We start from the raw sequence: 14,530 nt of genomic DNA, 5'->3' as shown, positions 1-14,530 counted from the left end.
GTTTCTCAGACGCCGTCCGCGGTGCGTCTCCAGGCGTCGTTATGTATTTGCTCTATTTTGGGGACATAATGCTTTGAAATGAAGCTTTGACTAATCTTCACACATCCCGGGGAGCGCCTGGGAGGCATGCTTCCCTCTCCTCCTCCTTTGTGATGAGAGGATGAGAGAGATGGAGGAGAGGGGAGGGGAAAAGGTGGAGTGGAGGGGGGGAGGAAGCAGTGCCAGAGCCTGTGGTCATCCTACAGGGTGGATGAGGCTGCCAGAGGCCTTGTAATCCCCCCCACCCCTGGCCTCTCTCCCCTCTCTGTCATCCCCTCCACCTCACCATGACAAACCGGATCTGCTCTCTATCAAAGAGCCACAGGCTACCTCTCCTCTTTTTTCCATCCTTTCTTGCCCAGCGGTCCTCATCCCATTTGTCATCTACACTGCCTCGGTCTTGGTCCGCTTGCAGGGACAGGCTGTCCCTGCCAGGCTTGGCCGCCGAGCTCCCCGGCCTGGCAGGGAGGCGCCACCAGTCCCCCCAGTGGCAGCATTTAGAAAGCCACTTAAATGGGTTTAGGCGCATTTGCTAATTTGTCAACAAGTTTGGGATGTGGAGGTCGCTGCCAGGCCGGTTGGTCTGGCACTCGACTGGAACGGATGTCCACCGGCCAACCGGCTTCTGGAGCAACGGGTGAAATTAAATTCAAAGGCCTCTGCATACTCCATGTTTGTGTGTTGGCTTACAGAGCTCAGAGCTCAGCGGCCTGCGAACAGCTGATGTACTCACTAATTATTCTGATTCATTGGGAGAGATTCAAAGGAGGTTTTGTTGCAGGAGTGGAGATACAATAAATGATAACATGATGGCATATTTACCGAGAAGATAATCAAATCTATTGCAACATTTGATTGGATGAGTGCACATTCAATGCAACATCTGTTATTGAAGTGTTGGCAGCTCAGAAAGAATCAGCACACAGAACATGAGAACACTTGGACTCACTCAGCTTTTCCTCCATTTTGCTTAAAGTTCTTTGCAAAGTTGCATTGAAACATGTGAATTATTGGTTTGGGTTTCAGAACTCAGTCCGTCCTGCAGGTTTATGTTCCATGAATCTTCACGGTTCAGTCAGAGTTGTCAGCTTCGCCTCATCGCTCCAACGTCCACCATCACGGTCGGTCCTGATTCATATAATCTGCAGACTCAGCTCTTTCCTCTGCCTCCCGATCTTTACATGTTGAGTCTGTTAAACACGTTGAACTCTCTAGTGAATGCAGTAAATGTTGACTACTGAGTTGACAGCATTATTCAGCCATGCATTTTGTTGCATTGTTTTTACCATGTTTGTTTCTGTCACTTCTCCTCTGCGCTCTGAGAGGAGAACTGCTGCAGTTTTCACCACAGTCATCATAAAGGACCTGCAGAAGGTTGGAAACAAGAATATCATCTCAAACAAATCTCAAATGCGTTATCTCCTCACGGTCTTCACCCCCCAGGTGGTAACCAATAGGGAAGCCCGTCAAAGAGCTGTGAACTCATAGAACTGGAGTTACGTCCAGTGTGAAACACTGCAGTAACTTCAGGTCAGATGATCCACCAGCAGATGCAACAAACCCATTGAATTACATGTGTTTACAAATTAATCCATGTCTTTACTGATGTGAAACTCATGTGCAGTTAATGTGACGTTCATGTGCAGTTCATGTGAGGTTCATGTGAGGTTCATGTGACGTTCATGTGCAGTTAATGTCCAGTTAATGTGCAGTTCATGTGAGGTTCATGTGAAGTTCATGTGCAGTTCATGGGATTACATGCAACGTAAGTGTACGTCCAAACTGTCCATTACAAAGATGAATATGCCCCAAAATATGGTGATATTTTTTCACGCAGCTTCCATATGTATTTATATCATTTATTAATATTGTTGAACCTGTTTGTCAGTTTAAACATTACTTTAGTGTTTGTTAAACATGAGTTAAACGTGAGTTAAACACAAGTTAAACATGTAAAACATGTTAAACATGTGTTAAACATGTTATAAATGTGTTAAACATGTGAAACATGTTAAACGTGTTAAATACATGTTAAACATGCTATAAATGTGTTAAACATGTTAAACATGTGTTAAACATGCTATAAATGTGTTAAACATGTTAAACATGTGTTAAACATGTGTTAAACATATTATAAATGTGTTAAACATGTATTAAACATGCTATAAATGTGTTAAACATGTGTTACACATGTGTTAGACATATTATAAACGTGTCAAACATGCTATAAATGTGTTAAACATGTGTTAAACATGCTATACATGTGTCAAACATGTTAAACATGTGTTAAACATGTTATAAATGTGTTAAACATGTTATAAATGTGTTAAACATGTGTTAAACATGTTAGTTCCATTTCACCGCGGCTGACGAATGAACACGTTCATTTTAAATGGAAGACGAAGTCTGCGGTGGATTCGGTGAATGTTGACAGAGGAACAGACACGTGTTGGATATTATTCTGTATTTCCTGCTGCTGACTGTAGTCCCATAATGATAATGTAGCTGGTATGCAGTGAGGACCCCTGCTGTGATCCAACACTGCAGACCGGCTGCAGACCGGCTGCAGGCCTCATGACGACCACCTCACCTTTTAATTTCACCAATTTAAGTCACTTCAACGGGATTCAGGTCGGCTGAGTTCAGGCCTCAGACAAGTGAACCTCCCACCAGTAACTCTGTTGGTTGTTTGTTTCCCTCCTCCAGGGTTCCTCAGCACAGGAGACCAGGCAGCTAAAGGCAACTACGGCCTGCTGGACCAGATTCAGGCGCTGCGCTGGATCAAGGAGAACATCCAGACCTTCAAAGGAGACCCCAAGAGGGTCACCATCTTCGGCTCCGGGGCCGGGGCGTCCTGCGTCAGCCTGCTCACCCTCTCACACTACTCTGAAGGTAACGCACAACAGACGCACAACAGACACACAATCTGCTCACCCTCTCACACTACTCTGAAGGTAACGCACAACAGACACACACAGCAAACACACACAGCAAACACACAACCAACACACACAACCACCACACACAACCAACACACACAACCACCACACACAACCACCACACACAACCACCACACACAACCACCACACACAACCAACACACACAACCAACACACACAACCAACACACACAACCAACACACACAACCAACACACACAACCAACACACACAACCAACACACACAACCAACACACACAACCAACACACACAACCAACACACACAACCAACACACACAACCAACACAGTGTGCTTCTCATCTCTCCTCTTGAACAAACTTACAAATGAAGTCTAAAGAGACTTTCAGCTTTGCAGTGTTTCCAGTGATCTGTCCATCATTGACTGATTGACAGAAGGACCGACTGACACCATCTAAAACTTAATACGCAAGTAAAAGTAACGTAATGAAGGATCATGTGACCAAATACAAAGGCGTTTTTTCGGCGCTATCATCGTTTCCCAACCCCAACCATGTTTTTTTCCTAATCCTTCAATCTTCCTGAAACCCCCTTGGCGCTAGGCATGCAGCAGGTGTCATGACAAACGTGTAACTTTCACGCAGAGACAGGCCAAAGCGTGCCTGTGTCACGTTTTGGTGATGTGGACCGGCGTGTCTATTTCCCGTTGTGCCGTGATGCCGCATTGAATGTTCGGGTTTGTTTTCATGCAGCTGATAACCATTTATAAGTTCAGAAGTTTGCAGTAACAAGGTGCAAACCCAACATAAAAACTAGTGTGTGTGCTGCAACATCCTGCTACACCCTTACATTATAATTATGCCTTGAAAAGTTGATGCATCTGAATCCTGAGAGGGTAAAGCTTTTCCATATCACACAAGAAAAAAATGATGAATGCTTTCTGAAGTATTAGTTATAATGATCAAACCCTCGGCGGTATGTTTTAGTCCACTTAGGAGGGGAAGCACTGCTCTGACAGACAGCGTAGATTTGCTGCTGTTTTTTTAGCGTAACATTTCTGTAAACATATTCACGATCACATTTATAATAATTTATCTTTCGTAAGTTTCCTGTTTTGAACGCAGGACAAGAAACATTCTTAATTTGGTTTGAACACAAACAATAAGCTCGTAAAGATAAAAGCACCTCATCAGCAACACAAATGCACTACATCACTTGGGTAGCATTCAATTAGCATGTTGTGTTGTTGTGCCATCAGATTACTTACAGCATCCTATTTAATCACAACTCGTCATCTGTGGTCATCAGCACTGGAGGAGAAGGAATGAATGGTAACAGATTCTGGATTATGATACTGTATTTACATCTTTGTTTACATGCATTATTGATGGAGAATTGAGCTCCTGGCTTTCACAAACAAATCGTTTTTTTCTGCAGCTCAAATTTATATGACTGGTGAGGAAAATTGCTCGACCCAGCTGTCAGAAATAAAAAGGGATTTGGAGGATTGGATCTGAAAACATGCTCTGTGCTCTTTGTGGGACAAATACAGGCTTTGAGAAAAATTCCCCCTCCCACAAATACATCCACATACTTATCTGCTGGTTGACGTCCGCAGGTAATCAGAGAGCTGTGCTTTTTATTTGCTCTTTTTGTTCCTCTCTTTCATTTGTCTTCATCTTCTGTTTGAAGGGAGCACGAATGGCTCGCGTTACATTTAGATAAAAGTCCTCGTGTTGTGACGGAGGCACCAACAAACACCCTCTCTGTGTTTTACATCACCAGTCGAGGTGAAGCTGCTGTTAATACAGCAGCAGCATCGGCTGCATACCAAGCTCATAAAAAGGCTCCCAGTCAACGTGTATGTATAGTTTTGAAGGGAACATCTGTGTTGAGGTTTCACTGATACTCCACATCTGACTAAAAAGCTTGTACGCGGCTAACCAGGCCTTGTGGGAAATGTCTGCTCTGTGCTCAAAACATACTTTTCAAGTCGGCCTGGTTGAGTCACCACCACTGTGTTTGCATGCGTATAAATAGAAACTCCCTGAAACAAAAAACACACAGAACTCCGGCGTTCCTGGTGTATTGTGGCCTACTTGCTGATTGGCAGCTCATGAAGCTGTGCTAACAATATTCCAGGATACGGAAACTGCCTCAGGCGCTGCTCGTATGAACAGTGAAAATCTTTTATGTTCCGGTTTGTCATTCGTTCATTCGTTCATTAGGGACACAAAGATGTAAAGTCAATAATATGAATCATCCTTTTATTCACCATGAAATTTGTTTATGCCGGCATGAAAAGAGACGGAGCTTCTTCGGAATCACTGAGCTTCTCCGTGATATTTGTCGAGCTAATAGTCGGATCCATTGATCTGATCTACTGTAACACTACTGGTCATGATGCCGAGTCTTATCTCATTAAGTTGATGAGGTATCCGCCAGATGTGTGCGACTTACATTAATACTGCATTTGCTGCAATGAGCATAAAGCTGCTATTTATATTAGAGGCCGTTCTAATGCAAAAAAAAAAAAATGCATTACTGCATTACCAGAAGTGTTGATGGTGATATTTGTGGTGAACTAACGTTAAAGTAAAGTCAAAACATTTATTTACATTTTTAAGGGTTGTGATTTCGGCTCCTGTTTTTGCATTTTCAGTCTGTTCGTTCCCTGTTTGCAGATTGTTTTCCTGCAGCCAGTCAAAACCATTTATATAAAGCAATAACGCCATCTTTTTTTTTAATCAAAGACAAGGCAGTCATCATTTGTAAAAGCCAGAGAGCTGCTGAGACACAACACAAAAGAGCCTCAGACATCCACTTGGGAAAAGAGCTCTGCGAACATCAGTTTACAAGATCGACTGCTGATTAAGTCGTCAGCGTTGGCACATTTAAAAGCTTAAAAATGTGTAATTTGGGTTTCTCTTCACAAGACATCAAGCTACACTGCATAATTTAATCCTCGGCACACCTGACATTAAAACCGATCCGCCCAGGTGCACCCAGGATGCACTGATCTGCTCAGACCACGTTCATTAGGCCACATTCTTTAAACAGTGTGTACACAACGCGTCCTACGTTTAAAGAACGCCGACTCAGCCGACATCCTCTGAATAAGCAACATGAATGAAAGCTGCTCTCGGTGCCACGGTCCCATGTTTCCATGTGTTCCCGTCACATTACAGCAGGTTCCTTAGTTTTGGATGGTTTTGTTTCCTTCTCTCAAACAGTTCTTACACCTGAAGATCTCTGCCTGTTCTTTTATTTATTTATTTACCAGAATAAATCTCTGACATGGTTCTGCTGAGCACAGCTGAACTGTACAGAAAGTAGCAGAGATTTACTTGCAGCTATAAAGCAGCTGTTTACGGATTTAAAACGGTGGCGCTACGTGATGCTGCTTTCACCAAAACCTCCTCTGAGTTCGGCTTTTAGTTCGTCTCATGTAATATCTGACACACATCAAACCATTTTCATTTATCCACATCAGCAGAGCCTGAGGCGCTGGAGCAATTCAATAACCTGACCTGAACCGACCGGGTCCTGACGGTTCATGGTGTGAATTACAAACTCACTGAACTGTGTTCCGACATTAACAAGTTATACATTTCTAATAAACAGACCATTAAAATGAGGCTGCAGTGAGCAAAGATGTCTCATTGTGTCTCTGTTGCTCCAACTTTTATCACTACTTCCTCATGTTTCCACACGTTATCATGTGTTTATTTATTTGTACATTTATGTGATGTACGTGTTCGTTTGCATACAAAGCGTTGAGGTGAGATCTGATCACAGGTGATCACTTGAGTTGCTCTTGTTTTTTATGATAGTGCCGTGCTTCCCTTCATATTCCTTTGAACACGAGTCCGTCATGTTGCGTGTGAATTTGTTCCGTCCTCTGCAGGGCTTCATATCCCACCGGGAGCGTGTCTGAAGCGTTTGATCTGCCTGTTTCATCTTACTTCCTGATTTGGTCTTGATCTTGATCTTTGTGCTTCTATCGCGGGTAAACATTTTTAAATGGCTTCTTTTTTGTCCGTTGCTGTGTTTTAGTCGTTCAAAACATCAGCAGTGATGTATTTTACAATCAGGAGTCTGCATGGGGTGTTTTATTTTGAAAATTGAGTGGATTGTATTTGTTTTTCTCAGACTGACTTCCTGCCTCGCTGCTCTGTTCAGCTTGGCATCTGTCAGAAATAGACTCGCCACTTATCTTCAGCGCCGCAGTGCAACCGGTGGGATACGGAGCATTGGCTTTAATGATGCCGATCAACTCCGGTGGCCATGTCGGAGACGGAACGGGTGGAAAATAGACTTTAGAGACGACCACTGGTGATCGGTTCCCCTAGTAAGGATGGTTAATCTGTGCCTTCCCTCTGTTTCAGTCGAAGCTCAGCCTCTCGAGGTTTCGCTGTCAATTAAAAAAAGATATGTCCCTTCAGAGAGGAACAAAAATACAGTTTCTTCCTAACAGACCTTTTTGACTTCCACAATAAAACAAAGATCATCTGGAACCTCAAAGCTACACTGGCATAGATTGGATCTCGTTTTAGCCAGATACATGGAGAAAAAAGCAAACAGACCCTCCACCATTCAAACCTCCCTGCTTGGGATGAGCAATAATTAGGCCCATTTTCAGTGCTTTTCCACAAAGCAAATGTTTGTTGCTTTTCACCATGAAGCATTGACTCTGTCATGTTTTGGTATGTGTGTTTGTCTCTGTGTTTTACTAATCCCTGTTCCAATCTCAGATCTGTTCCAGAAAGCCATCATCCAGAGCGGCACGGCGCTGTCCAGCTGGGCGGTTAACTACCAGCCTGCCAAGTACACCCGCGCCCTCGCCGAGAAGGTGGGCTGCAACATGCTGGACACCATCGACCTGGTGGAGTGCCTGCAGAAGAAGAACTACAAGGAGCTCATCGAGCAGTACATCACGCCCGCCAAGTACCACATCGCTTTCGGGCCTGTGATCGACGGCGATGTGATCCCGGACGACCCCCAGATCCTCATGGAGCAAGGGGAGTTCCTGAACTACGACATCATGCTGGGGGTGAACCAGGGCGAGGGGTTTAAGTTCGTGGATGGCATCGTGGACAGCGAAGACGGGGTGTCCGCCAACGACTTTGACTTTGCCGTGTCAGACTTTGTGGACCATCTCTACGGCTACCCGGAAGGCAAGGATACTCTTCGTGAGACCATCAAATTCATGTACACCGACTGGGCCGACAAGGAGAACCCAGAGACCCGCCGCAAGACCCTGGTGGCCCTGTTCACCGACCACCAGTGGGTGGCGCCAGCAGTGGCCACGGCGGACCTCCACGCCCAGTACGGCTCACCCACCTACTTCTATGCGTTCTACCACCACTGTCAGAGCGACATGAAGCCCAGCTGGGCGGACTCGGCCCACGGAGACGAGGTACCCTACGTGTTTGGAATCCCTATGATCGGACCCACGGACCTCTTCAACTGTAACTTCTCCAAGAACGACGTGATGCTGAGCGCCGTGGTCATGACCTACTGGACTAACTTCGCTAAAACAGGGTGAGTTCCTCTTTTCTTGGTTGTTTCTTGTTTTTTTTGCCGTTTTATTCACACGATACCATCACTTGTATCTGAATCTATTCTGAGTGTCTGCCTTCGCCGGGATTCATCACTCAAACCATATCTTGCTGAAATCAGTGCAATTAACGCTGTACATTGTCAATTTATAGTAAACATAACCTTCCTAGAAATCTTATTACTTTTCTCTTCACTAGATCAGACCTAGTTGCGCAATAACCATGTGTGTTGATGTTTCTTCAGTACTAAAAGTAACCCGGTAATTTGTTGTTTATACATGCGAGCTTCAAAAGGTCAATTGAGTCATCCATAAAAAATCAGTAAAATTGCAGCGCTCCATCCTAATCAGCCGCCGCTGATTACAAAACATGAGAAATAAACAGCCATAAAATGAAGCTGTAGATGAAAACAAGCACAAAACTATGTGTCACTGTCAAATCTGATGAAAACAAAAGCGGCTAAAAGAACCACTCAGACAATAATATTTTGAAGAATAACACATGAAAAGTTTGCTTGACGTCATCTTTGTGTATTTCTGGCTGTTCTGTTGTTCTTGATGGATAAAAGACGGAGAATATTGTTTCGTGCCTGAACTGTTGGTGCAACTCCAGCCTCCTTTTATGCACATTTTCAATCTGCACATAAAAAAAGCTGGAGTGCAGACAAAACAAAATCACAGGTCAACCATCATAATGTCCAACATGAAAAGACAGGTAGACAATTGAACTATTAAGCGTTGGAATTGTTTTTTCCACATTTAAAAAAAGGTATGCAACTGGGACTTCTAGTCTGATGGCTGGAACTCACACAGAAACAAAACCACATCTTTGAACAAGCAGGTAGCACTTCAGAACTAGTGGACCGCGTTCAAATAAGTTTTAAGCCCCTTTGAAAATGCATCTCTTTAAATAATTTTGAAAGAAGTAATGCTTTAGGTGCATCAATACTGAAACTTAATCAGTTATTGGAGCAGTTACGACTTTGTTGTTGTTTCCATACTTGGCTGGTGCACCAGTTAAAGAGAAGGGCCACAGAAATCTACAGTAGAAACGATGCAGCGTGTGACTCCAGCGTGATATGTGGCGTGATATGGAAACTGTAACAGTGATGGCATCATCTTTTCTAAATCATTTTTCACCATTTGGGGTTAGACTGGCACTCTGTCAGTGATGTAATCTCTTTGCATGCTCTTTTTCTGCCATGGTTTAATGGCACCGACGGGAGAATTAGCACACCAGCTGTTTATCCTGACAAACCAAGTCCTAATATTGCCATATTGGTAGTGGATGGAAACAAAAATTAAGTTTCTTTTGGACAGTCGGCGAAAATCTTCTGTTGTATCTTGGGATGGAAACATAATTTCATCCAAAATCACATTCAAATCTAAAAGGGAACTGCTAGTAGAAATGCACCATATAGTAACTACATAATGCAAATTTGCCAAAATCTAAACGCCTATAAGCAGAGCTTCGTCTGTAAATCAGAGAGGGTGCAGTTCCATACACAGTCCATACGTAATGCCCAACTTCATGGACTTAATGCCTCTATTTTCATTAATGTAGTTGGAGCACAAATGCAGGTCAGAGTTATGCATGTTGGGAGCAAATCTAGGTGTAGGTAAGCGCATCTACAGCATGTGATGGGTGGTGAAATAGGGGGAGTTAGAAGTAGAAGGTGGGTCACAGCCAACTTCAATCATGGCCAATCAAATATACGATAGTCTGCTGAAATTAGGTGCTTGAACAATGTTGCGTAAGTGACACCGTGTGACAGTGAGATTACTAAACCAGATGAGGAGATGAAAAGTCTTTTGAATTTATATTGATTGCTTTTACGCGTAATTCATTTAATTACAATTCATATGTAGTGAACCTGAGTTCCTTTTTATACTTTATGGATGAAATTGGCTACTCTGTCACGACGCGCGCCAACTGCCTGATTCACATCCAAATCAACAGACAAGAGCTTCAGCTTCATTTTTTTATGATTAATTGAATCAGAAGGTTGCATTATAATAATACAATTCCAATTGTTCTTGTAAATGGGATTATATACATAAAACATCCACTCAACCTATCTGTGGGGTTTTGGGTCGGTCTGTTCATGTTCTCTCTGCTCACTGAAGCCATGGAAATATCCCTCCGTCTGCTGCACCAGACTTGGACACCGTTTAATCTACAGGAAAATAGGAAGGAAATTATGGCCCAAGATCTCAGCATCTTGCATTTATATGAACATTTCTATTGATGCATATGGAATCACTGATCTGTAAATATCTGAATGAAGTCGGATGAAGTCCTGATGAAATCATCTCCCTGATACTCTGTGTTGAAATCAGTTTCTGAACATTTTTAAAACGACATGTTTTAAGTGTCCTATAGTGTACAGAACCACTGAGAGCATATATAAAGTCTGTATTTGACTGAAAATGGTCTATTTGTGTGATAACTCAATATGCTAATGAAAAATGAAACTGCCTAGGGTTCCTGTTTTAGTGTTTTTATCCCATTTCTCACATTTTAATTCACGTCCAGCCCCCACCATGAATGCAGATAGATTCAGGGTGAGATATTAACAAAAGTTCCGTTAAGATTAGTGATTTAACGATGAACTCGTGAGCCAAAGAGATCAAGTGGAGGTTAATAAAACAAGTCCAATCCTCCCGTGGCGCTGCCGCCGTGCTGCATTTGATGAAAGGATTTGCCTTCTGTTTATATTTGGATCACGTTTTTTTTGCCTCGCACACCTTGAGATTAGGTATCTGGGTGTTTGCAGCCCAGTCATACTGAAAATTCACTTTAAGGTGAATAAATAAAGTCTTGATCAGCTTCATAGGCTGCAGCGTTCGCTCCCCGGCTCTCTGCTTGGCTCCCATCCACTCGATGCCTGATCAGCGGGGGATTGGCTGCCTCACAGACATTTTGGGAAGACTCTTTTTTCTCTTGTTGCTTTTTTTCCACTGTGCTTCCATTAAAGCGCAGGCTGAAAGCAAATTCATCACCGGGAGAGTGGCCATTTTTCTACAAATCTCCCCCATCTTTGCAAAGTCTCCCGTCGTGAATCACAGCAGATTGATGTTTTCAAACTTTTTCCTGTTGTCACTGAAAAACAATTGGACAAACAACCCGATCGAATGTGGCTGTGGAAGTTAGTGCACCGGCCGGGCATGTGTGTGCTGCAGGCTTTGTGCTGGGACTCCAGATTTGTCTGTTTATTGGGCCTCGTGTTGTAATGGTGGTGAAACTCTCACTTCCTGAACACAACCAGAGTGATGACACGTTACATTCATGCACAAAACATGCTTTCAAAGAGCACTGCTCTTACAGGGCGGGCTCTTCAATTAATAATTAGTTTAAAGGTGTCATAAAAGGTTAAAATACATAAAGCGTCTCTTCTCTCATCTCCTGAAAGTAATGGTAGACTAAAACAGGAACATGGTGACTTTATTTGTCATATTCGATAAAGAATTATTTGCGGAATAAAGCGTCTAAAAACATAACAATAATGCATTTCCGTCTTCTCTGAGGAGCAGCAGCCCGGTGGTGAGCTGGTGTAACTACAGGTCAACAGCAGGCCAGAGTGACCTTGACAAGAGATGCACACGATGCATGCTAGATGATAATGTATTAAATAATTGTGGTACGATATGAAATAAGACACCTGGAGGCGTGGCTGTCTGCTGATGTTTGTTTTGTGCAGATTTTCTTTAATTTGTGGACTCTTAAGGGAATTTCTGCAGTTTTTATGTAAGTCCACAATTGTGCACTTTTCTCCACAACCTTGTTATTCACGGTGTTTTCCTCCAACAGAGGCCGGTGATTATCACTCGTATGTTGGTATAAATATCGGTAATATTGGAGCTAATATATCTGGTCATGTTAGATGGTTCATGGTTCATCCTGTTTACAACAGCTGGGTTGTGTCTTCCACAGGTCGGATCCTTCTGGGCACATTACTGCTTCTGGCATTCAAATTGAATTTAAAAGAATATATTATCATAATTATCAGTACCCCCCCTCCCTTTCCCCCCTCCCTACAAAAAACTCAAATCACCATCACCAATATTGAGTTGTCCCACCTTCCTACTCTGTAGTTCAACCTGGTATCACCGCAAAGTGTGAGATAGCCACACTTTGAGCCGTCTAGGCGTGAAAGTTACACGTTTTGAAAGCGTGAAACTGACACACAACTAAATGTCATGTGATTTTGAGTCATTTGAGACCAAGTACATTTTGGTATGAAGGGTTGCTTGGTGGCATTATGAGGTTAGAGTACAGGTGGTGACGGCATTTTTACAGAGTTGTTTTGTGTTTTCAAACTCCGACCACATGTTTTTGCTAAAAGTTGAATTTCCCTGTTTTCACACGGCTCTACGCATTCAGTAGGTTTCAGTTTTGTTCAACTCACGTTTAACATTATTGTAACTCAAATACTTTTGGGATAATTGGTCTGCCGTCACACTATAAATATACGTACGTCTATAAAACTGTTGATCAGTAAATGGAAGACTTAAGTGTTAAAGCTGAGCATGAAGAAAAATAACAACACAAAGAGGTAGAAGTGCTGCTCTGACCAGGATGTTTATGATGTGAAGAAGTCGACACGAGCTGCTTTGTTCTCAGACATGTAAAGCTGCTCAGCTGTCAGACGGTACAAAGTAACACTGAATACATTGCAGCTCATGAAAGCACCTGTTGCACCATGCTGGCGACTGTGAACTATTATTTCCCATGCACCTGACAGTTAGAAATCCAACCTGCAGACTGGATATTTGATGGAAACGTGCAAGCAAATGTGGATTTTCTTTTTGCAGTTTAACACGCACGAAAGGCCTCAAGTGTTTTTCTGTTGTTGTGTTTTTTCCAGACTCAGTGGCAGAGAAGTGGCATATTGTTCCAGCATATGTTAGCGCTGAGATGACAAGCCCAAAGTGAAACGCTACCACATGCTAGCGGTGCCGTATGTATGGTTCCATATGCAGCCACCAGTTGGAGGGCAGACCTCACAGTATGGCTGCCTCCGACCTGTTTCAATGAGGGGAACAGATTAGACAGCAGCACAGGTGGAGCTGGAACATGTTGCAGTACATTCTGTCTGATTTCTATTGTTTGTAATTCCCAGATTTAAGAAAATATGGCTTTTGCATTTAGGAGGTGTGATAACAAAATATTATTTTCTTTATCCTGTAACCGTTATTTTCTCTTCCTTTAATTCTGTTACACCTTCAGTTAGACAACAGGGTCAGTTATTAAAGCAGTTTGTTTTTCCGTTTAAAGACAAAGAAACATTTGAAGAGAAAATTAATGAGATTTGATGCAACAGAAACAAGTGGAGCATATTGTATGGATAATTTTTAGACTGACATCAGTGTTTACGGACTCATGCTTTACTCTTTAATATTCTCTCTACACTTTTGTTTAAAGTGAAATGTTCATTTTTGTTGCACTCCAGCCCGGCAATGGAAACAAGGAGACTTATCGTAATTTACCATTCTCCCAGGTCTCTGATCCACGGAGCCCACGGTTGCTCATTTTGGTCTTACAGTGGTGCAGCTCTTGCTGACTGCGTTTTGTCAGGTGGGAATTGGAAAAAAATAGCCTCAGGCTTAACGGGCTGAAATCCACCATGAATATTGTGATGTTTTATTGAAAAAAAAAAAAACATGATAATGGAAATAGCTTTTGTCTCAAAATGAAATATCGTCACCTACAGAGAACGTTGTGCTCGGGATGACTCAAATAAATAAATTACACAAATTATATATTTATTAGTTATACACAACAACAAAGAACAATTTAAAGAAGCACGTTGTGACTTTCCACACATACAGTGCATCCGGAAAGTATTCACAGCGCTTCACTTTTTCCACATTTTGTTATATTACAGCCTTTTTCCAAAATGGATTAAATTAATTTTTCCCTCAAAATTCTACACACAATATCCCATAATGACAACGTGAAATACATTTTTTTTTTGAAATTTTTGCAAATCTAATAAAAATCAAAAACTATAAA

General features: G+C 42.5%; 1 protein-coding gene across 1 annotated transcript in view; it reads left to right on the top strand.

The window, feature by feature from the left end:
• The window catches only part of nlgn4xa (neuroligin 4 X-linked a), a 124,888-nt gene that overhangs the window by 97,988 nt on the left and 12,370 nt on the right, over positions 1-14,530 (top strand). The window contains exons 4-5 of the mRNA XM_069175282.1: positions 2,746-2,931; positions 7,709-8,498. Coding sequence (XP_069031383.1) covers positions 2,746-2,931; positions 7,709-8,498 — 976 coding nt within the window. The remainder of the gene's footprint in view (positions 1-2,745; positions 2,932-7,708; positions 8,499-14,530) is intronic.

This window comes from Embiotoca jacksoni, unplaced genomic scaffold, assembly GCF_022577435.1.
Source record: "Embiotoca jacksoni isolate LCO1_2020_lvr unplaced genomic scaffold, fEmbJac1.0.p SCAF_65, whole genome shotgun sequence".
Lineage (NCBI taxonomy): Eukaryota > Metazoa > Chordata > Actinopteri > Embiotocidae > Embiotoca > Embiotoca jacksoni.
Note: the sequence above shows the minus strand (reverse complement) of the source record. Positions and strands in the feature narration are given on the sequence as shown.